This window comes from Halichoerus grypus, chromosome 3 (genome assembly GCF_964656455.1).
Source record: "Halichoerus grypus chromosome 3, mHalGry1.hap1.1, whole genome shotgun sequence".
NCBI lineage: Eukaryota > Metazoa > Chordata > Mammalia > Carnivora > Phocidae > Halichoerus > Halichoerus grypus.
The window spans coordinates 69,094,379-69,117,569 of NC_135714.1; the positions used below are offsets into that span (position 1 = coordinate 69,094,379).

At 37.5% G+C, this 23,191-nt stretch overlaps 1 protein-coding gene across 8 annotated transcripts in view; it reads left to right on the forward strand.

Moving 5' to 3' along the window:
• The window catches only part of ARHGAP24 (Rho GTPase activating protein 24), a 750,039-nt gene that overhangs the window by 699,060 nt on the left and 27,788 nt on the right, over positions 1–23,191 (forward strand). For all 8 annotated transcript variants that reach the window (XR_013446403.1, XM_078068884.1, XM_078068885.1 and 5 more), the window contains one exon: positions 21,853–21,985. Coding sequence is in view for 7 of the 8 variants with exons in the window: in XM_078068884.1 (XP_077925010.1) it covers positions 21,853–21,985 (133 nt within the window). In the remaining variant the exon portion in view is untranslated. The remainder of the gene's footprint in view (positions 1–21,852; positions 21,986–23,191) is intronic.

Genomic DNA, 23,191 nt, shown 5'->3' on the forward strand with positions numbered 1-23,191 from the left:
GGGTCACATTTTTGCACTATTGTCCAATATCTTAAAAAAAAAAGAACTTGTTTCATATAATTAGACTAGTTTTCTCATTTTTAATAGCAGATGGGATACCTGTTACTCTGTGAAGACGGTGAGTGGATTCTCATCCACAGTTCTAAACTCCTGCTGGACATGTGTTCTCAGGGCCCCTCCTCTGGGGGGTGGGAAGGTGGGAAATGTGCCTAGGTTACGGCTTGGTTCTCTAAACTTCGGCTCTCCTCTACTCTTTGATCTACTCTCTAGAACCCTGGTTTTGCTCCATGAGACTTCTCCCCCTGCCCCCAAGAAATGGCGCACTTTTTTAGTTGAGTAGTTTCTCAGCCTGCTTCCTGTCCATAGAAAGTTGGGGTCTCAAAGCCTCCTTTCATTTTGAACTAGTACCATCCCTTTTATTCCAAGTTGCCATAGTTCCTTTAAAAACCTTGGAAGTGTCAAATTATAATCCTTTTGCTGAAACAAAGTCACACCCATAAATCCCACTGTATCAGGTCCTGCCATTATGGGCTCCATGAGTCAGCGTTTATAGAACAATCTTAAGATTCTTTCTAAATCCTTTTGTATTGCTGAGAGAATCTGTGAGGTGCTACCTTCAGTCTTTCAGAGGTTTTAATGAGGAATCCTAAGTCACACCATCATCTGGTCTTTACCTTCAGGTCATGTTTTATTGGCAGCACTCTGGATTTTATCTTTGCTCTGGGGCCATGTCTTACTTTGAGAAGATTTCACCAGCTGGAGACACAATCCGAGGGCCACTATAGTTTCTCTAAATTTTTCTTCAGAGTTGAACAGTTCCTAATTAGCTTCATCAGGAACATTTTCTACATTCTGAGTTATGGCAGCCAATAGTCTTGCAAATTTTTCCACCACTGCTTAATAAGCTCCGCAAGCTCACCCTTCTCTAGCTTCTAGTAGCAATTTTCTCATTGCTTTTCCATTTCTGATAGTGTCCTCACAACTGTCCAGACACTGCCTGGACAAAGCCAGTGCCATACATTAGAGTTTTGTTGTGGCAGCACCCAATTTCTGCTTCCAGGGACTGTTTTAGGTATCTCTTGCTGCATCGCAAACCAGTCCAAAGTTTTTGGTTTAAAAACAACAGCAATCTTTTCAGATTCTGCACTTGGGCAGTGCTTGGCAAAGACATGATATCCGTTGCCATGATCTAATGTAGCTGCAGTATCCAAGAGAGCTACCTTCCAAGCCTGGTGCCGACACTGGGCCAGCTGACATGGCTGATGGTGGGCTGAGCCTCTCTCTTTCTCTCTGCAGTCTTGTGTCCTACAGGGCTTCTCTCTTTAACCAATTATTAGAACTTTTTACACAGTATCTCAGGACTGAAAGAAAATAAGACTGGAAGCTATAAGGCCTATGAAGGGTTTAGGCCCAGAACTGGCACAATGTCACATCCACTGAATACTATTGGTCCAAAGTAAATCGTAAGGCCAGTTCAGATCAAAAGAGATTAAAAATTGGTTCTACTTCTTGGTAGAAGGGGTGACATGAATGTATAGGGGTGAGGGAAATTGTTGGCAGTCACCTTTGGGGACAGTCCATCTCATTCATTCATTCAACAAATAATTTTGGAGTGTTTAGTATGTCTTAGACACTTGGACACCTGTTCTAAGTGAAAAAGACAAAGTCAGTTCTCTTCTGGAATTTGCATTACTAGTGGTGGGCAGATAAATAATAAACAGTCAATATGTAAATAATTTCAAAGAGTGATATGATGACATGCTAAAATGTTAGTGAGTGAAGTGGAAACACACATCTCCTCCCTGAGAATATAACTTTTAGGTTTAGCTTGAATGACAGGAAGAAGCTTGCCATATCTAAGATACGGTAGAGGCACATTGTAGGTGGAATATCAAGTACAAAGGCCTTGTGATGAGCATGGCTTGGCTTGTTTGAGGACCATAAAGAAGGACATTGTGGCTGGAACACAGTGAGTGATAAGTACAGTCTTGGGAGATAGATGATAAGTACAGTCTTGGGAGATAGGTGAGAAGTACAGTCTTGGGAGACAGGTGAAAGAGATGAATCCTATGTAGCCCAGTAGATTATGATAAGGACTTTCGTTTTCCTTCTAAGTGAAATGGAAATCCATTGAAATATTTTTAACAAGAAATGGAATAATTTTATTTACATGTTAAAAAAATCATCACTCTGTAAAGAAAAACTAATATTTTCTATTATTCTACCCACAGAATATTTCTGACACCAAATGTGCAGGTTTTCCACAGCAAGCAGTTCTCTAATTATTGGTGAACACCCACTGGGTGTCCTACAATTTTATTAAATTCTGATACTAATTTCCCAGAGTTAGTGCAGACTCCATAGATTAAGGGCTCAGTTCCAGAAAACTGTCCCCCCCCCCCCCCCCGCATTGCAGAGACCAGTCCCAAGTCCCAGGTTGTCACATACTGCTGGCCAAACAGTTACAAATCGGAGATTGCTTGAGTTTCACAATTTGCTAGAAGAGCTCACACAACTCGGGAAAACAATTACCAGTTTATTATAAAAAGATACAACTCAGAAATAGCCAAATGGAACAGCTGCATAGGGCAGGTATAGGGAAGGGGGCAGAGCTTCCAGGGCCTCACCAGGCATACCTGCTCCCAGCAAGAGGATGTGTTCATTAGCCCAGAAGCTTTCGGAACCCCTTCGGTTAGGAATTTTTTATGGAGGCTTCATTGTGTAGCCATGATTGATTAAATCTTTGGCCATTGGTGACTGAACTGAATCTCTAGTACCCTCTTCTCTCCCCGAAGATTGAGGGGTAAAGCTGAAAGTTCCAACACCCTCATCACACGGTTCCTTCCTCTGGCAACCACCCCCTCCCATCTTGGGGCTTTCCAAAAGTCACCTCATTAACATAAACATATAAACTCATAAACTCGGGTGTGGTTGAAAGGCGTTTGTTATGAATAAAGAAGTCTTTTCTTTTACATTCATCACTAGAACTACTTCAGGAACTGGGGATAAAAACCAAATACCGTAACAAAAGATGTGTCTATTTTATCATTGAGAGAATTACAAGGGTTTTAGGAACTCTGGCCAGGAGCCAGGAAAAAAAACCCCAAAAATATATTTCTTATTATATCACAATATCACATTCTGGCAATCTAAATATCCTTGTTTTGATAAATAAATTGTCAAGCTTGAGTCCCTCTGTCATAGGGAGACACATATGCAAATTACTGGATTCTACTGATTAAAAAAAAAAAAAAAAAAGAGGACTTCCCGATCCATGAACAGGGAAATATAAAGAAAAGAGTCACATATTTGTGGCAAAATGTGATTGTCAACTACTCTGGTAGGGGAATAAATAATCCATAATTTCCCAAGAAAAGTAAGATTATTTTCAGAACATGTAGAGTATTCTGCCCCCTCTGCTTTTTCAGTTAATTGTCTGAGTTTGAAATTTCTCATGGCCAAGTCCTAGCTAGCTCAGGTTTCAGTTTTCGAGATGTGAAAACAAACTGCCTTGGAACTAGCATGTTCAAGTTAGTTTCACCAACGTTCACCATCAAAATGATTTCTAAAAGGGTGTAAGTTTAAAAATATAGACTGTGTATAATGTTTTCAATAGCTATTAGGATGTAAAGCAAAGGACAGAAATTTTTCATTGTGAAATATGAGAAAAAGTGAGAATGAATAAGTATATTCCCGTGTCTCCTCATAATGCTTCTATCTCACTAAAGAGTCAGCAAGATGTAGCTTTCATCTCCATATGTGTTAAAATGTACAAAGGAATTCTCACAAGAATTCTGCAAAAATAATCTCTAATTTTAATATTAAGGCCTAATGTTATTGAAACTCCAATATTAAGGCCTAAAATTTGATTTTTAAAGTGAACTTTCTTAATAACTTTAAAAAATTATGACAGTATAAGGTGTTATTAAATTTTAATTTAAATATTATTAAGATCGTATTTTAATTATAACATTTTGTGTACAATTTAGAATATAGAAGACCATAAGAAGGGAAGATGGATATTTTGAAAGTAAATAACCCAGGGAGCTCTTGCTATATATAATGTATAAATAAGGAGATATGTAGGAACTTAAACGTACAGATATATCTAAATACAGATATGTATATATACAAAGTATTGGAATCACACAGTTTTTACATCTTGCCTTTTCTTGTTAACATTATATCATGAACAACTTCCATGTCACTAAGTGGCTTTCACAAACATGATTTCAAGGGCTATGTAGTAAGTCATCATATGAGTGCATTGCTTTGTCTAATTCTGCATCTGTTGTTTTCTTTTTTTTTTTAAGATTTTATTTATTTATTTATTGAGAGAGAGAGAATGATAGAGAGAGAGCATGAGAGGGTGGAGGGTCAGAGGGAGAAGCAGACTCCCTGCTGAGCAGGGAGCCCGATGCAGGACTCGATCCCGGGACTCCAGGATCATGACCTGAGCCGAAGGCAGTTGCTTAACCAACTGAGCCACCCAGGCGCCCTCTGCATCTGTTGTTTTCAATGTTTTGCACACATCAGTCCTATGCTAACAACCATCTATATTCATAAATTGGCCTGTGCTTTTGAAGTTATGGATCCATTTGGAAGATGATATTTCATATTTGAATGAGAAGAAGTATGTTGTCTTATGGAGAAAAAAAAGATTGAAAAAAAGGAACCTGGAACATACATTATTTAAATTTAAAGAGGTTGCAGGCACATGGACCAGCTTTTATTAAACTATTCACTTTCTGTTCTTCTTTAATTATCTCATGCTATTTTCCCAGTTCTGAGGTTCAAATTTAAGACTTTTATGTATGCATGACTTTTTGTTCCTACAGTTAGATGACATATTCCCACAGACTCCTTGACCAAAGTGAATTTTGTGAGAAAAAACATTTTCATTGACCTGAAAAAATTTGTATTTTATCAGTTGATGTCAACTGTAAAAAACAGCAGATATCATAGTTCCTAACCATTCTTTTCTTTATTATTTCTGTTCAGAAATGAAAACAAATTAAAATATAACATTTTATATTGAATTTCCCCACTTTGAGGGGATAAAAATGAAATACAGAATGTGTAAAATCAGATTAGAAGCGGAATGTTCTTTCATTTCCAAAGCTCTCCAGGTGGCATCAGCTGTTAAAGAGGATACATTTTGGAATTGCTGGGAAGATAGGGTCAGGAATGACCATGTGGACATCACCATCAAAACATTAATTGTTCAGCAACAAAAAAAAACTATGCACTTATAACACACGTCCTTAAAAGAGCAAGGCTGTAGAAGTCAATGATTTTACACACTCTGTCCAAAAATCCCATAAGGTAGCTGCTGTCCCCATTACCCCAGACACATTCCGACATAATGTGTTCATTTTGCCCTTGACCCTCTTTCTTTTCTTCTACCATCTTGTTTATTTTTTATTTGTTTTGGTGACTGAATTAGGATCACTAAACAAACTGCAATTCTACAGAGATAAAAATTTTTTAAAAGTCTAAAACTTAGAAGGCAGAAAAGCCAGACACATAGTTTAATTCTTATCTTCTGAGTAGCACTATAGCTTTGAGTACTACTGACCTGAGTTATAAAAAGTGGACTTGAAAGGGGGGAGCACTACAGCCAGTAGAGATTCTCAAACATTAGTTTGCTTAAGAATGACCCAGACAGGTGTCTCTAGATTCAGAAGCTCACACCCAACTGTCTCTCATTGCGTTTTTAAAAGGTTGGAGGATGCATTGGAATCTGAATTTCAAACAAATCCCCAAGTAATTCTTACATGCATGGTTCTCAAATCATAACTTGGAAAAATACTAGCCAGACTATCGGATACAGGAGTGTGGGGTAAGAAGAAATGCTCATTTGAAGTGATAGTTTTCTCATATATGAAATGAGAGAAAAAAAAATCAACCTCATGGCATTAGTGGAAGCCACATGTTAGTTCTGACTCAGCTGGGCTGGTCTTAAGCTACTGTGAAAGATAATTTATTTTCCGGGGTATACAGTTAATGTGTAAAATGTATTCTTTCCTACCTGCTGAAATGGACCTGAAATTTTAGAACAATCTAAAAAGAACTTCCCGGCACCTTTATGCTTTGATCCACGTGAAAAATCAAACACTGGGGAGTTCAGTAGCAAACTATACAGTTATAGAGCCTTTGTATCATACGGTGAATAAAGGATCTACGCATAGGATTTGATGGAGGAAAGTGAAGAAAGCAAATGGTAGCTTAAGGGCATGTGGATAGGTGAAGAGTTGAAAAAGCAAAGAACTGACTCCCAGGAGTTTGCCTAAGGCAAGCCCTGAATGTGTAGGTGGTAAACTGGTTACCTGTTATCGGCACCCTGAGTGATTCTCTGAAGCCAGGAGAGGAGCCAGCCACCCCCCACCCCCATGACCTGAACAGCTGTTTAACTGTGGTGACTTCTAACATTCCTATTTTTTGATGCAGTTCTTAAATATTATGGTGGCGTGGCCAGATTTGATAAGCATCGCCCTAGAGTACACCCCAAACTTCTGTCATTCTTACAGTACCATCACGATTTTAGCCATCTCCACAGAACACCTAGACTAACTTTAGTATTTCCCTTTAAATTTATTCACTGTTTTATCAATTTTGTTGTAAAAGGAATTTGATATCATTATTGTTAGTTGAAGACCAGCACACTCACCATAAATTGCAAGGGCACTATAGCATAAATGCAGTGACAACAGGACATGTTATTAGATGCCAACTGAATACAGCTGCTTTCCGAATGCTGGCCCTAAGGCCTTCTGTGTACTTGATGAAAATGGAGATTGGCAAGTAATGGTACCATTCCAACACTTCTCTCATTTCCAACGGGTCCTTCCTACTTGATATAATCAGAAGAGGTGAAAGATAATCAGAAAAGGACGAACGTTCCTATTGTGTGATTTGATGTCCCTTAGTGTTCTGTTTGTGTGGCATCGTACTTGGAACAGCCCACACTTCCGATCACCCTTCAGCAACACCGACAGGCCCACTTCCCTGAACACGCGGCTTCTAACCTAATTTGAACAATGAGTGTAACTCCCTAGGGTTCTGTGGTGAAACCCCTTTGTAAACATACCAGGGTCTGAAAAATTAATGAGCTTGAAAGGGAAATATTTTGTATGTGGAAAATATTCCCATGAATGGATATTTACTAAACATTTTATGTAGTGCAGGTTGTCAGCTAGAAATCTGTCATTTTTCACTGTGCTTACTCTCTTGGTGATAATATCTAAAAGCCTGTACACTGGAAGGCGAGGACAGGAGTTTCACTTTCCTTTCAGTTTATCTTTGTTTTTTTCTTCTTCTTTTTTTTAAAAAATTTTATTTAAATTCAAGTTAGTTAACGCATCGTGTATGATTAGTTTCAGGGGTAAAATTTAGTGATCCATCACTTACATAGAACACCTAGTGCTCATCACAACAAGTCCCCTCCTTAATGCCCATCCCCCACCCACCTCTCCTCCACCAACCCTCAGTTTGTTCCCTGTAGTTAAGAGTCTCTTATGGTTTACTTCCCTCTCTGTTTTTATCTTATTTTACTTTTCCTTCCCTTCCCCTATGTTCATCTGTTTTGTTTCTTAAATTCCACATAGGAGTGAAATCATATGGTATTTGTCTCTCTCTGACTGACTTATTTAATTTAGCATAATACCCTCTAGTTCCATCCACGTCGTTGCAAATGGCAAGATTTCATTCTTTTTGATGGCTGAGTAACATTCCATTATATATGTGTGTGTGTGTGTGTGTGTGTGTGTGTGTATCTCACATCTTTTTTTATTTTTGTTTTTTAATTTTATTTATTTATTTGAGAGAGAGAGAGCATGAGCAGGGGCATGGAGGGGCAGAGAGAGAGAGGGAAAAGCAGACTCACCACAGAGCAGGGAGCCCAACTCAGGGCTCCATCCCAGGACTCTGAGACCATGACCTGAGCCAAAGGCAGACACTAACCCGACTGAGTCACCCAGGCGCTCCTATACCACATCTTCTTTATCCATTCATCTGTTGGTGGACATCTTGGCTCATTCCATATTTTGGCTATTGTGGACATTGCTGCTATAAGTGTTGGGGTGTATGTGCCACTTCAAATCACTATTTTTGTATCCTTTGGATAAATACCCAGTAGTGCAGTTGCTGGGTCATAGGGCAGCTCTATTTCCAACTTTTTGAGGAACCTCCATACTGTTTTCCAGAGTGGCTGCACCAGCTTGCATCCACCAACAGTGTAGGAGGGTTCCCCTTTCTCCGCATCCCCACCAACATATGTCGTTTCCTGGCTAGCCATTCTGACCAGTGTGAGGTCAATTTATCTTTGAATAAATTTGGAGCTCACTTCCCCTGAAACCTGACTGAGTTATGAATAAAAATAGTCAATTAACAAGAAGTTTCACAGTATTTGGCATATCATTTGGTGTTTGTATACTTTTTTGCCAGGAAGCAGTGTAGGAGTAAGAGTTCAGGCAGGCCCACCATTTACTACCTAAGTTAACACTTCACTTCTCAAAACCCCTAGTTTCCTCATGTGTAAAACGAAAACCATAATGCTTAACCCACAGGGTTGTTGTATTAATGCACTTAAAAATAAAACAAAATGCATGTTAACTATGCTGGAATTAAAATTTAAAACTTAATTAAAAAAACTAACGGGGGCGCCTGGGTGGCTCAGTCGTTAAGCGTCTGCCTTCGGCTCAGGTCATGATCCCAGGGTCCTGGAATCGAGCCCCACATCGGGCTCCCTGCTCAGCGGGAAGCCTGCTTCTCCCTCTCCCACTCCCCCTGCTTGTGTTCCCTCCCTCACTGTGTCTCTCTCTGTCAAATAAATGAATAAAATCTTTAAAAACAAAAAAACAAAAAAAAAAACTAACTAACGAACTAACTACATAAATAAATAAACCAAAATGAACAAAATCACCAGAAGAAATGATATAATGGAGTGAGACACTTAGCACATTTACTGCCATTGTTGTAGGTATCATGATGTTGATGATAATGATGATTCTAACATTTTATATGATAAGGAAAAGTAATATGCTTGAACCTATGTTTGAACCTAAGCTCTTCAGTGTTTTATTCTAGGATATCTTCATTTCTGTTTTAAAATCTCCATGGAAATTCCTACTGAAAGAAATAAGATACCTGCAAGGTTTTACATTCTGAAAGTGGGTGCTTGTGTGTATCTTAGAAATCAGATTGTAAATATTCTTGCATGTGCTTGGTGAAAGTACATTCCTTAAAGGCATGCGTTTTCTGAAATAAACTTATTGAGTCATATTTTACATATCATGTGATTCACTCATTGCAAAGGTGGAATTCAATGATTTGTGACAAATTTACCAAGTTATACAACCATTACTACATGTTGGTTTAGAACATTTTCATCACCCAAATGACAGCCCTTCCGCCATTTACTGTTATTTCCAGCAGCCCTCATCCCCAGACAACCACTAATCTGCTTTCTGTCTCTATAGATTTTCCCTTTTCTGGACATGGAATTATTCAATATATGGTCTCTTGCATCCAGCTTCTTTCACTTAGCATAATGCTCTTGAGGTGTGTCCATGTTATAGCATATTATCAGTAGTTTGTTGCTTTTCACTGATGAATAGAATTTCATACTGTGGATATACTACATTTTGTTTATCCATCTATCTATTGATAGATATTTCCATTGTTTCCATTTTTTGGCTTTTATAAATAACGTTGCTGTGAACACGCATGCACAGTTTTTTGTGTGGACATATATTTTCACTTCTCCTGGGTATATACCTAGAAGTAGAATTGTCATATTTATGTTTAAGACTTGGGGAACTGCAAGACTGTTTTCCAAAGTGGCTGCACCATTTCATATTTCTACCAGCAATGGATGAGTGGGCCAATTTTTTAATCTTTTTTTTTTTTTAAGATTATTTATTTATTTATTTATTTGACAGAGAAAGAGACAGCGAGAGAGGGAACACAAGCACGGGGAGTGGGAGAGGGGGAAGGAGGCCTCCCGCTGAGTAGGGAGCATTCTAGCCATTCTAGTGAGTGTGAAATGGTACCATTATTTTAATTTGCATTTTCCTAACGGCTACTGATGTGTATCTTTTTATGTGCTTATCAACCACTTAGATGTGCCCTTTAGAAATCATATGATTTTTAAATGTCTGATTTCTCTGATTATTTTGATAATTTATTATAAGGAAATGGTTCAATTGCTGAAGAATCAATAATAATGTTCTGGGAGTATCTATTTAGGATTGCGATAACCAACTGTGATACCATGGGGGCATGCATCTTCATACCCATGAGGAAATCACTGTGGATATTCATTTAAAACTCTGTATTCATAAAATAGAACTCTACACTTACATAGAATATGAGCTTAAAGAAAGTGGGGGAATTTTATGAATCTTGATCACCGTTTTTTATCCCTAGCACCCAGAAAAATGTCTGACACAGTGTAGGCTCCCAATAAACCTTTGTTGAATAAAAGGATATAAGGAGTATATTTTGAATATATTCAAAATCGAATGAAAGGATGCTAGTATTTCTGATATCTCAATAAGTAGATAATTCATGTGCTTATTTTCAAAGCCTTCAATTTAGGAAGCCTGAAAATTGTCATGTTTCAAAACAACTTCTAAAATTCTGTCAGGATATCATTTTTGTCAGCTGAAGCAAAATGCCTGTCTGTGTCAATATAGAATCATAATCTTATGCATGGGTGTATAATTTCCTCAGAGCGACAGTTCTAAATTAAGTCCAGTGCCTCTGTTTGTTTTGTACTCCAGAAATGCTCTCGTGAATATGGGTGCAGCCTACTCCAGAAGTGAACTAGATTTTGATTTATAACAAAATAGTAACAATGAAACAACAAAACAAAAACAAAACTCCTTACTACTTCTCAATAAAATTGTCTCTCTTTTTCTGCTTACATTGACTTCTCTTAAAAATGGTCTAAGTAGAAAACAGCACTAATATAATAAATTTCTGTATATGTGGGAGCGAAGTATCCTTTCTTATCCTTTCAAGAAGCATGACAGATTTTAATATGAGACACCCAATAAGTATGCAGCTGGATTTTTTAAAGCTTTTTATCCTTTCTCTCAATATATATATCCACAAAAATAAACTGGGGTGGTGTCATTTAGTCTATACGTTGAGAAAGCTTTTGTGTTATAACAAGAGACTGTTGAAGTGTTTGGAGAAGGAATGAGTTTTGCATGGACTTGGATGGTTTGGGTGTTGATTTGTAGACTCACCTGGATGTATCAGCAAATCCTTTTAAGTTCCTTCTAACGCTATTAGTTAGAGATTCAGCGATGTAAAACCAGGCATCTATTTACTTTTCTCCTCTATAAGACAAAAGTTTTTTCTACCTTGCTGACTTTACTGGAAAAAAATAAGGTTTCTGGAAAACAATGTTTTATCTTTTATTGTTTTTCCCAGAATCAGATAAAGTTTTCCAAACGTGTGGCAGTTATGGAAGGAAATGGGCAATATGCAATAAAATCAGTGTTAGGGACACATTAATAAGGAAAAAATAGATATATATATAAAGGAAACTTTGATTGCTATTTAGTTTTTGTTAGCTAGAAAATTATTGTGATATTTGGCTCTTTTTATTTTTAAAACTATTTTATTTTATTTTTTATTTTAAAATAGAAAGATTAAAGTATGTATGTAGGTTTTAAATGCTATTAAAAACATTTAAAAATAATTTTTTTTTTTTTAGCATAAATATACCCCCTCAGCACCAGAACCTCAACAATGCTTCTCAGGGGAATCCTTGGTTGCATAATCTGAAATCTCCAGGAAAAAAATAAATTGTTGAATGTATTATAATGATCACATTTTTTTTGTTTCTCCTGAAATTCCATCTGCAGAGTTTAATAAAGGGAAAAATATGTAAGCAAACAATATAAAATTGAGAAGTAACTAAATGCAGCTGTAACTTTTTATTGTAGCTAAGCCAAGTTCATTAACTGTTTGCAAAATTTTGAGGACCATATGAAACTGAAATTGCAACCCATAGCACTTCAAGTCCTTGGTGCAATTGAAGCAAGAAAGGGCTATGTGATAAAGTCTCATGTATATACATTTACTAATGTAAAGACGTGGAAACTGGTAGAGCCGTGTAAACTCTCTATGAAAGAAGCCTTCAGGGTCTGTATGTCAGGAGTCAAATGTTAGGAAAAATAGCATATCCCATTTAAGCAAGAACTGAAAGCTCACCACTTACAAAATCTAAGTAGATAATTGCATAATCACAGTATACTTAGATGATATAGAGTATTTCGTCCAGTTATTTTATATATGAGCCATTCCTAGAGGAAATGTGAGGTGAGCAAGAGATGTCTAACCCCACCTCCCTCAAACCATAGTCACATAATCCATTGAATAGTAAGTGCTATTTGCTTAATATAATCTTAAGTTTCCTATAATGGATTTTCTTATATCCCTTACTGTGAATAGTCTTTTTATACCCACCTAAAAATAAGTCATCTAGGTCAACAATAATCTTCTAGTTTTTTTAATCATTCTTACATTTTTTGGCATTTATTTTACATTTTGTGTGTTTAGGAAATTATGTTCCATAGAATAGCGAGGGAAAGTGTTAACGGGTAGATGTTACTTCGGCATAACTCCCAACCTAGATTAAGAATGCTCATAATTGGGGCACCTAGGTGGCTCAGTTAGGCGTCTGCCTTTGGCTCAGATCATGATCCTGGAGTCCCCGGATCGAGCCTTACGTCGGGCTTCCTGCTGGGCAGAGAGTCAGCTTCTCCCTCTGCCCCTCACCCCGCTCGTGCTCTTTCTCTCTCATTCTCTCTCTCTCAAATAAATAAATAAAATCTTAAAAAAAAAAAAAAAAGAATGCTCATGTTTAATAAAAACCCGAGCAAACTCTCTGCTTCATCTATGGGCAACTATAGATACTCTGTGGAACTCAAAGGCTTGAACTTTCTCCTAAAACAATTATAAATAAATGCAATGAAGATCTGCTGGCACTAATTAGCGAGAACAAAGTCCAACATGTACAGTCGATCAAGAAGTGTCTTAGTGTTCTTCAGACCTGACTAGATACATTTTATTTTAATTCTACAAAAAATGAAATATATATTTATGCGTATGCAGTATGTGTGTGCATGTGTGTATACGTGGTGTGTATATGTAGGATGTAGAGATACCCACACACCTAAAATAGAATCTCTGTGGTTTGTAAACAGGCTCTCACTAATCCCTAATCTCTTTATCATTGGTGACTTTCAAATAATTCCTTAGGTCATTCCTTTTTCTAAGCAATTATATGCATCATTGATATGAGTAGGATCTCAGTTTAGTAAGAAAATCTTTGTGGCTTCATTGACTTCAGCTTTAATTTCTATAGGAAAAATTTTTTTATGACTTGACTCTTAAGAGTTTGGACAATATTAATGTCATTTATAGTATAAGACTGTATCATATACATTTGAATATTGCTTCTAAGGTAAATAATTTGCATGTAACATTGATTCTTAGGTCCCAAATCACCAGAGTTGGAGGGACATACTAACTCATTTTAATAGCCATGTTGATTAATTTACTAACCAACAACACTTATGTTCTTTTTAACTTATTCATTTTTATGGAGATATAATTGACATACACCATTGTATAAGTTTAAGGTATACAATGTGGTGGTCTGATACATTTACGTATTGCAAAATGATTACCACCGTCATGTTAACTAACACTCCATCAGGTCACATAATTATAATTTCTTTTTTTGTGCCAAGAACTTTAAGATCTAGGCTCTTAGCACTTGGAGTTTTATAAAATAGCATTGTTAACTATATTCAGCATGCTGTGCATTGGACCTCCAGAACTTATCTACTTAAGGTTTTAGTTTTTTGTTGTTGTTGGAAGTGAATGCATATGTATGTACAAGATAGCCTGTTAAAATAGTTGTACTGATATAATACTACTTTAAGGAAACTTTTGTGAATATTCTACATCAAGCCTTATAAATGCCTCAATCCCACTAGCCTTTCCTCTCCAGTGAAAGCATCTTGGTACTATAATGGAAAAAGTCAGATTTTATTTTTATTCTTTAATATAAGAATTTAATTTACTTAGACATATTAGCTATTTATAAAGTGAATCACTGCTCTGTAGCTCAAACTAAATAAATGATGACAACTCTAATGACTATAAAGTAAATACATACGTTTCTTTGTGATGTATATTTATCTATATATGCTTATACATTTGCCCTTTGCATTCAAACATAGTATTCAAAAGCTATACAGCAAGGCATTTTACTTGTCATTTATATTTATTTGTTACTAATGATTACCACCTATATGTGTATGTTCAGGGGACTGGGCACAGGAAGACAGACTTGCAACAGAAAAACCAGCCAGCGTTATGTTACATTATTGGAGATGAGTGATATGAACTTGAACTTGAGCAGTGTCACTGAGCTTGCTGAAGAGGAAATTGATTCATAAGGTACATCAGAATATATAGGATCCAGTCATGAGTGTTTTTTAAAACTTTCCAGGGGATTCTAATGTGCAGCTCAGTCTGAGAATCACTAACCACTGTTAGATTTAGGGTCTCAGGAAAAGCAAAATTTAGGCTGACTTCTAGTTTTCTTGTTTATTTGTGTGAATGATGCCATCCATGGTTGAGAAAATGGCTAAGATGGTTGCAAGGTTTTTTGCAAGGTTTTTTGTTGTTGTTATCCAGCTTTGTTTACATGGAGCTCAAAGTATGTATGGAACATCTACGAATTCGATGGAAAGGTCTGGTGTGAAGAGGTGTACTTTGCAGTTATTATAGAAAAGTGATAGTTGAGCTCACAGAGTGTGCATAGATTCCAGAGGCCAGCAGAGGAAGAAAAACTGGGGAGCTGGCTGGTAAGGAATGATGGCCAAGTAGGAGGAGGAGAGTGAGGTGGCAAATAACAACAACAACAACAACAACAACAACAATAATGAAATGAGAGACATCTACGGGAAGTATTCATCAAAAATAACAAATGGACAAATATCCGTGATTTTTTTTTTCAGTTTGGGGATGTAGCTACTTTCTATTTGAGGGTTCTATTATTTGGACTCACCAAACCCATATTGCTCTAAAGAATCTCTTCCTACGACTATACAGCAGAGTGTTTTATCTGTTAGTTTGTGGATAAGATACAGATGCATGCGTGTGCTGACGTGTACGGTATGCTTGTTGTATATAAAACTATCAAACATTCTTTTTATGTGTTTCGCTAGCATTGTAAGGGAAGAGTCTTTATGCCCACATACATCTATACATATAAGTAATTCTAGAAGTAGGAAAGGAAGGGTCAACGTGACAATTTTATTTAAGCGTAACAGCGTCTCTCGACCAACGTTTCTCCCGCCTGTCTTCTATCGGGGAACACTGGACAGACGAGTGCATAACTAGTAGCCTCCCATGGGTGATACAGTGGCCAGATTTAAATTTGTGAACTCGTGACCATTCTACATCGGAATTGCCTCCTGTCCTTGGAAGTTTTCTACCTCAAATAGGTGTTCCATATTGATGTTTCCCAACCATGGCAGCACATGAGAATCATTTGAGGAGCTTTTTAAAAGTCTCACTGCCCCTACCAGTTCTATCAGAATATATAGGACCCAATCACCGGTATTTTGAAAAACTTTCTGTATGACTCTAGTGTGCATCTAAGGTTGATCACTTTTTTCTCTATCACATTGATCTATCTGACAATATTTCCATAAATCCACATTATCTGAAAGTGCATTTCTAACTTTCTGCTAACCTTTCATTACCTAGTACCTTACCAGTACTATTAATGGTTTTATAGGTAAGCTCGCGAGATGTGGATTTGGGAGTTATATTAGCCACCTCAGGCTGCCATGACAAAATGCCACAGACTGGGTGACTTAACCAACAGAAATTTATTTTCTCACGGCTCTGGAGGCTGGAAGTCTGAGATCAAGGTGCCAACTCAGTCAGGTTGTGATAAGGGCTCTCGCTTTGGCTTGTAGACAGCTTCTTCTCCCCCTGGGCTCACGTGGCCTTTTCTCCTTGCATGTGTAAGGGAGCGAGGGCTTGGGGAACAAGCTCTCTGGTGTGTTTTCTTATAAGGGCATCAGTCTCATCAAACAAGGGTCCTATCCTCATGACCTCTTCTAACCCCAATTATCTCCCAAAGGCTCCGTCTCCAAATACCATCACACCAGAGGTTAGGGCTTCAACAAATGAATGAGGGAGGACGCACAACTCAGTCCATAGCGGAGATCATCGTGCAGCTCTCTGTCATTACTTTTAAACTGGAAGGCTTGTTTGGCACGAGCACTGATTCAGTGTAGTCCAGACAGGTAAAAGTGTCTTGTTGTTGTTGTATATAATTCAGTGGTGACACATAACAACAATGAGCCATGACAGAACCAGATTCAAGTTGCCCTGCTGAAATGTGTAGCGGTTTTGACAGATACGTAAAAAAAATAAATAAGTTTAAACAGAACCAGGCTTTTCTTTTTTTTTTTTTTTAAGATTTTATTTATTCATTTGAGACACAGAGATAGAGAGAAAAAGCATGAGCAGGGAGAGAGGCAGAGGCAGAGGGAGAAGCAGGTTCCTCGCTGAGCCAGGAGCCCGATGTGGGGCTCGATCCCAGGACCCTGGGATCATGACCTGAGCTGAAGGCAGATGCTTAACCATCTGAGCCACCCAGGCGCCCCAAGAACCAGGCTTTTCTTGTAAACATTTAGTTTCGTTTGGAACTGCTTACTACCTTCAGATATGTTCTTCTATGCCTTCGTGAATCTGGTGGAAAGAACAACATGTTGTTTAAGACAATTTGACAGCAGTCTTCATCATAATCGTGTGGCTGAATGGCTTCAGTCTCCTATATGTTCTCCCTGGAGTTTGATGGACCTGACATTATTTTTTAATTCCAAGCGAATTTTGGGTCTTCTCATTGTTGTGTGTGTTGCAAATAAGTTCACGTTATCTTTAATAATTTCCAATGTGGGTGCGTTGGAAATTCATTCTATTCAGTGAAATCAAAAGATTATATTGTGCTCTGTGCATAGCATCCAGGGTGAAAAATTCCCATTTCTAATTTTGAGGCTTAAAAGTTTCAAGGTTTTGCCTGTGTAGTATTATACTTGTAATTACTGTGGCATTTGAACTGATCCATAGATGAGAGTCTATTATCAGGGAAGGAAGGGGTGGGAATAGTGGATGAACAAGGAAGGATTGTTGTCAGACTTCTTTATCCCTGTTCAGATTAGTGAGAGGCCTATATGGTACATAGATTATAAATAGGGCAGGCAATTTCCAGGAACTGTAAAGAACGTTCTTAAGATCTCACACTTGACAGTGACTTAGCAGCTAGATTTTACAGGAAGGGTTAAGAAGTAGGGGCATGGTATGGAAAAGTATTGTTGGTGATTAGTTAGAGATATAAGCCCAAGGGGGACAAAAAGATCTATGTTATTCATTTCTGTTTCACCCAGCATGTGGCATGAAGCCATGCCCACCATAAGTATTTGGGAACTACTATTGGTAGAAGGATTCCAGAATGACCAAAGGCACACGCATGAGAATATAAAGTAGGTCAATTAGTGAAAGTTTCATGAAATCCTCCCTTTAAGCGTGGTAAAAAGACTATATGTGAGGAAGCAGGACTCAGAAGTAGAGTCCAAGTACAATATAAGAGGAAAACAAAACCCATATGTTGATCAATTAAAGGACACATGCTTCAGAGCATCTCCTGCTCTGCGGGCTCCTTTACTCAGGATCCTGGGGCCTGTCTCTGCCTCCTTGCCATCACTGGATAGAATGTGCATGATTATTCATCTTAATTTCTGAAAACAGATTCTACCACCAGGTGAGTGAAAGAGACCTGAGATTTGTATAATGATTTTGCATTAGCAAGTAGTCTTGAATTTCTACCAGAAGACTTTAAAACCTCTCATAACTTAGTGATTAGCCAGAAAGAATTTCATACCGGGTTGGTTTCTTGTTCAAGTACCCAAAATAGGGTTAGTAACAGGACCTGCTCACAGGCCTGATGTAGAGTGAGGTATGTATAGGCAGTGTTGCTGCTGCAGCTCTTATTGTTATTATTATTATTCATTATTATTAACCAGGTTAGGTATCTTAATTCTCTATTGTACACTGACTTGTGCCACAGTGCAGTCACTTCACCTTTTTTTTTTTTTTTTTTAAATAGGCTCAGTGCAGGGCTTGAACTCATGACCCCGAGATCAAGACCTGAGCTGAGATTTAGAGTCGGACACTCAACCGATTGAGCCACCCAGGCGCCCCATCATTTTTCTTTCTTTGATAAAGACTGAGATACATTTCTCTGGGACAAAGATGACATGTTCCCCTAGGTACATTGGGCAATTACCACACAATATTAGTATTTACTTATTTGGATGTCCATAGTAAGCAAATATTAATTAGTCAGAATCGTGGGTTTTCAGTAAGAGATAGGCTGGACAGTGAGGTGCAGATGGCTGCCATTTTGTACAGCGGATATGCAAAGAGATTTTTCAGACAAGCACCAGACTTCCCGCTGCAGTAGGTGGCTTTCTGGCAAGAAGGGCAGATGGACTGTGAGCCCCTTGAGGTGAATCAGAACCGGCATACATGCTGGAGTCTTCCCAGAAGCAATTGTTTTCTTCCATTCAGTGGGAAAGGACAAAGCCAAAAATGAGAACGCCAGGAAAATGTAGGTGTTTCTGTTTCCACAGAATAACCTAAGTTTAATAAAGCCCAAAAAAAGAAGGTAATATATTTTTAAGTTTTAGCCCTTAAGTAAAAATTTAATAACCTTTGTTAATTGAAAAAAAATGGAAAAGTATTTGGTCATTTTTTCTTCATCATTTCTATACAACTAACCATGTGTGGGTGTGTACTATAATGCTAGAAAGCTAATGTAACGCATCACTTTAGGGAAGGAATAAAATCATCATCCCGACCACGTCTCTTACCTTGATTCATAGCTCAAATATTTCTATTCTTGGAACATTACTGCAGCTCTGGTGCTGAGAAAATTGCTGGTGGATGAAGAATGATTCTGCAGCCTTTCATCCTTCGCAATGTTCGCGCCCTCTCACTACTCTAACTTTACAATGGTGCCATCTAGTGTTCACATGTCCTCAGTACTATAGCTCAACTTCATTAGAAGCCAAATAATACAGTAGCAAGCAAGTTACCTTAAAAACAGTGTGCCATTAAAGAGGGCACGTACTGCATGGAGCACTGGGTGTTATACGCAAACAATGAATCATGGAACACTACATCAAAAACTAATGATGTAATGTATGGTGATTAACATAACATAAAAAAAACTAATAATGTAATGTATGGTGATTAACATAACATAATAAAATAAAATAAATAAATAAAAAATTTTTAAAAACCAGTGTGCCGGGGACAGTCAATGTAATGAATAGTCAGTCATTGAGAACACGAGAACAGAATTTTTCATTAAATGTATATTTCTTATTTATCATTATTGCCTCATTTATTACATTTCCTTCACAAAGATTTTTATATATTCTATTTACATAGTCAGACAAATTCTAGATAACATACTCCATGTATTGAAATTATACTTATTTTATCTTTTATTTTTATATTTTTCTCTGTACCTTCCTGTAACTCTAACACAATGGTCATTGTCTTTGACGGCGACACAAGCAACCTAGTCATGGGTTGGGTTGGATTAGAGCAGAATCAAAAGATGGAAATCATTTATTGTAATATTTGATTGCACTGCCTATCCTGTCCCAGGTTGTGGTTTTGTTAGTGCTGATGATTGTACCTTCAAGGGCCAGGTTCTTCACTACATAGCCAGAGAAACACAGAAGGGCTTTGATATGCATAAAATACAGTGTTTAAAAAAAAACAAAAAACCACACACAAAAAAACTAGTCTTACCATTGACACTATGTTAGGACTATCTGTTTAAAAAATTTTGTAGAAAGTAATTTATGGAATTAATATGCTTAGGCACAGTTTTCAAGATGTCCCAGAGATGTGACTTTTATTTTCTTTACTAGCCTTTGAGTTGACTTCTATATTGCCTATCAGTTCGGAATTTTAAGGGGAAAAAAATATATTTATTTAATCATGAAAGAACAAAATTAATTTAAGACAGGCCCTATCAGATTACCTCCATCATTTTAACATCTGCAGAATGGTTGACAAAACACCTGCTTTGACTGACTTCAACACTGAAATGAAGCAGCTCAACCTTCGCCCTGTCTGATATGGGGGAAGGTGGAGTCCCCGACTCTAAGAGAATGCTGCCTACACGCAAAACTCATCCAGTCCCACTCTGAACTTGGCTCTCCCTTAGCTTTTTGTTACCTCCTCAAGGACAGGATGTTCCCTCCCACTTTGGGCTCTGTTTACCTGCCTTGCTTTAATCGGGAATGCATTCTTTTGTGCTTCTGCTCTCATTTGGTTAATTATTACAACCCTTCAGACCTTGACCTATGAATCATTTCCTCAGAGAAGCCCTCCAACCCCTAATTAGTCCTCTCTTGTTATTAGATATCATCCAGCACTTTTCCTTATTACCACTCACCACACTTTGCAATTGTATGCTTGTGTTATTATCTACTTAATATGCCCTGTCCCCACTAGATTATAAATTTCGAGCAGGCTGAAATAATCTTTTTTTAACCATTTGGGGTCCTAGCCACTGTGTGTTTCTGTAGTTCAATACAGTAGTAGGCATGTGGGAAATAGCTGATGAAATCCAAAATTGAGAACTGAGATGCCCATTGTCCCAGCCCCTGTAGTTTTGTGATGGCAACTCTGCTTCCATGTCACCCTTGAGGCAAGAGAATATTCACTGAGGCAGGAAGTTCAACTGTATGGTAGCTCTCAAGGTATAGCCCTCTGGGGACATGTCACTTCCTGCAACACCGTCTGGGAGTGGGATGTTCATTCTCAATACCTACAGAATCCCTGACCTTGTTCACTGCTGCTCTTCAACTTCTCAAGGTCAAGTGGCCTTTCACTCCCTGCCCACCAATTCCTCCTTGCCACATTTCTATTCCCCTCACTCAAAATTAAATAAACAAACAAACAAAATTCACCTCTTGTAGTCTTTACTGTCTGCCATCTTCATGGGATTAACATGGAGATAGAGAGCACAAAATGTAAATTAGTATTTTAAGAAATTATCCTGTCACTTTGTATAAATTTGCACATTATACAAAGGACAGGTTGTGTTTTCATTGTTTATTTTTGTAGTACATTCCTTCTCTTTCTAGAAGACCCTAAGGATTCCCAACTGTCTTAGAATATTAGACAAGAGATCATGCTGAGAACCAATCATTTCAAAATAAGTTCTGCTTAAAAAATTTATAACATGTCATACTAAGTTTCTGATATCTATAACCAGTCACCAGTGTCTTCTAAAGAGTAAGAAATGAAGCCAGGATTCAGAAGGGATTAACTGTGACACTGAATACATGCATGCATAGATGGATTTGGTATTTTTTGTAAATTGTATTATATTTCATTTAAAGTCTGGTATATTGGCATTGCTTTCCAAAGTTAACACTTTTGCTTAACATCGAGTACACACAAAAGAAAAGTCCTTGCCCTTCTGAATATTTTCAGACCACACTGAAGCTTCCAGAGTCCTTCCAGATCCCTCTCCTCTCCACCTGTGGTAGCATTTCATAGGCCTTATGAAAGTGTATGCTTCTTGAAAGCTGAACTTACTGATTGAATTGCCAACTCGTATAGAATTCCGACTCTTCAATGTGTATTTGATGAAAAACTAAATCGGATAGCATAAAGTTTACTCCAAAGAATATCTTCACACTTCTATCTCCACAGCAACACGGACGTACACACAGTGGCGTCACTTCTTAAACTCTATCTCCGAGAACTTCCAGAACCAGTCATTCCTTATGCAAAGTATGAAGATTTTTTGTCCTGCGCCAAACTGCTCAGCAAGGAAGAAGAAGCTGTAAGTTGATGCATTTCTTTCTTAAAAAACCTTCATTTGGCTTTCTTGTCAATGTTCTTAGTTTTTAATTTGTAAATTTCCTTTTGTCCCATCCTTGGATTATTTTCCACTAATGTATTTATTGATATTGCACACACTTTGACATTACACACACAACTCAGGTCCCATTTCTTAATCCCCTCTCTTATCAAAAAGAAACTGCAGGTTAATAAATGAAATGAACCCTCCTTGCCCTCTTTGCTCCTCTAAATAGTTAACTGTGTGCTACATGAGGCCAAACAGTCCATGAACAAAGTGGATGCCTTATTTCATATTCTCTTTTTCATTGTGTGCCCCTCTAAATTACCTAAACAATGCCTTCTACCAAATCTTAGGTACCATTTTTTTAAAACAGCTTTATTGAGATACAATTCATATACCATATAATCACCTATTTAAAGTGTACAATCAGTGCATTTTAGTATACAGTTGACCCTCAAACAACAGGGGTTTGAACGGGTCCTCCTATACATGGATTTTTTGCAGTGCAGTACTATAAATGTATTTTCTCTTCCTTATGATTTTCTTAATATTTTCTTTTCTTTTCTCTAGCTTACTTTATTGTAAAAATACAGCATATAATGCATAAAACATACAAAATATTTGTTAATCAACTGTTTATGTTATCAGTAAGGGTTCCAGTCCACAACAGGCTATTAGTAATTGAGTTTTGGGGGAGTCAAAAGTTATTCATGGATTTTCGAGTTGGGGGGATTGGTGCCCTTCACCCCCACATTACTCAGGGTCAACTGTATTCTCAAGAGTTGTGCAACCACTACCAAAATCTAATTTTAGAACATTTAGCACATTTCCATCATCCTATAACAAACGCCATATCTCTTCCCCAGGCCCCACCTTCCCCAGCTCTTGGCAACTACTAATCTCTTTCTGTATCTATAGACTTGTGTATTTTGGCTATTTCATATAAATGGAATCATTCACTACATTGTCTTCTGTGACTGGCTTCTTTCACTGTTTCCAAGGTTCATCCACACTATACCGCATATATTTAGTATTTCATGCCATTTATTTATTTATTTATTTATTTATTTATTTATCCATTCATCAGTTGTAGCACATGTGTGTTGTTTCTGTTGTTTGACTATTATTAATAATGCTGCTGTGAATATTCACGTGCAAAGTTTTGCATGGATATATGTCTGCATT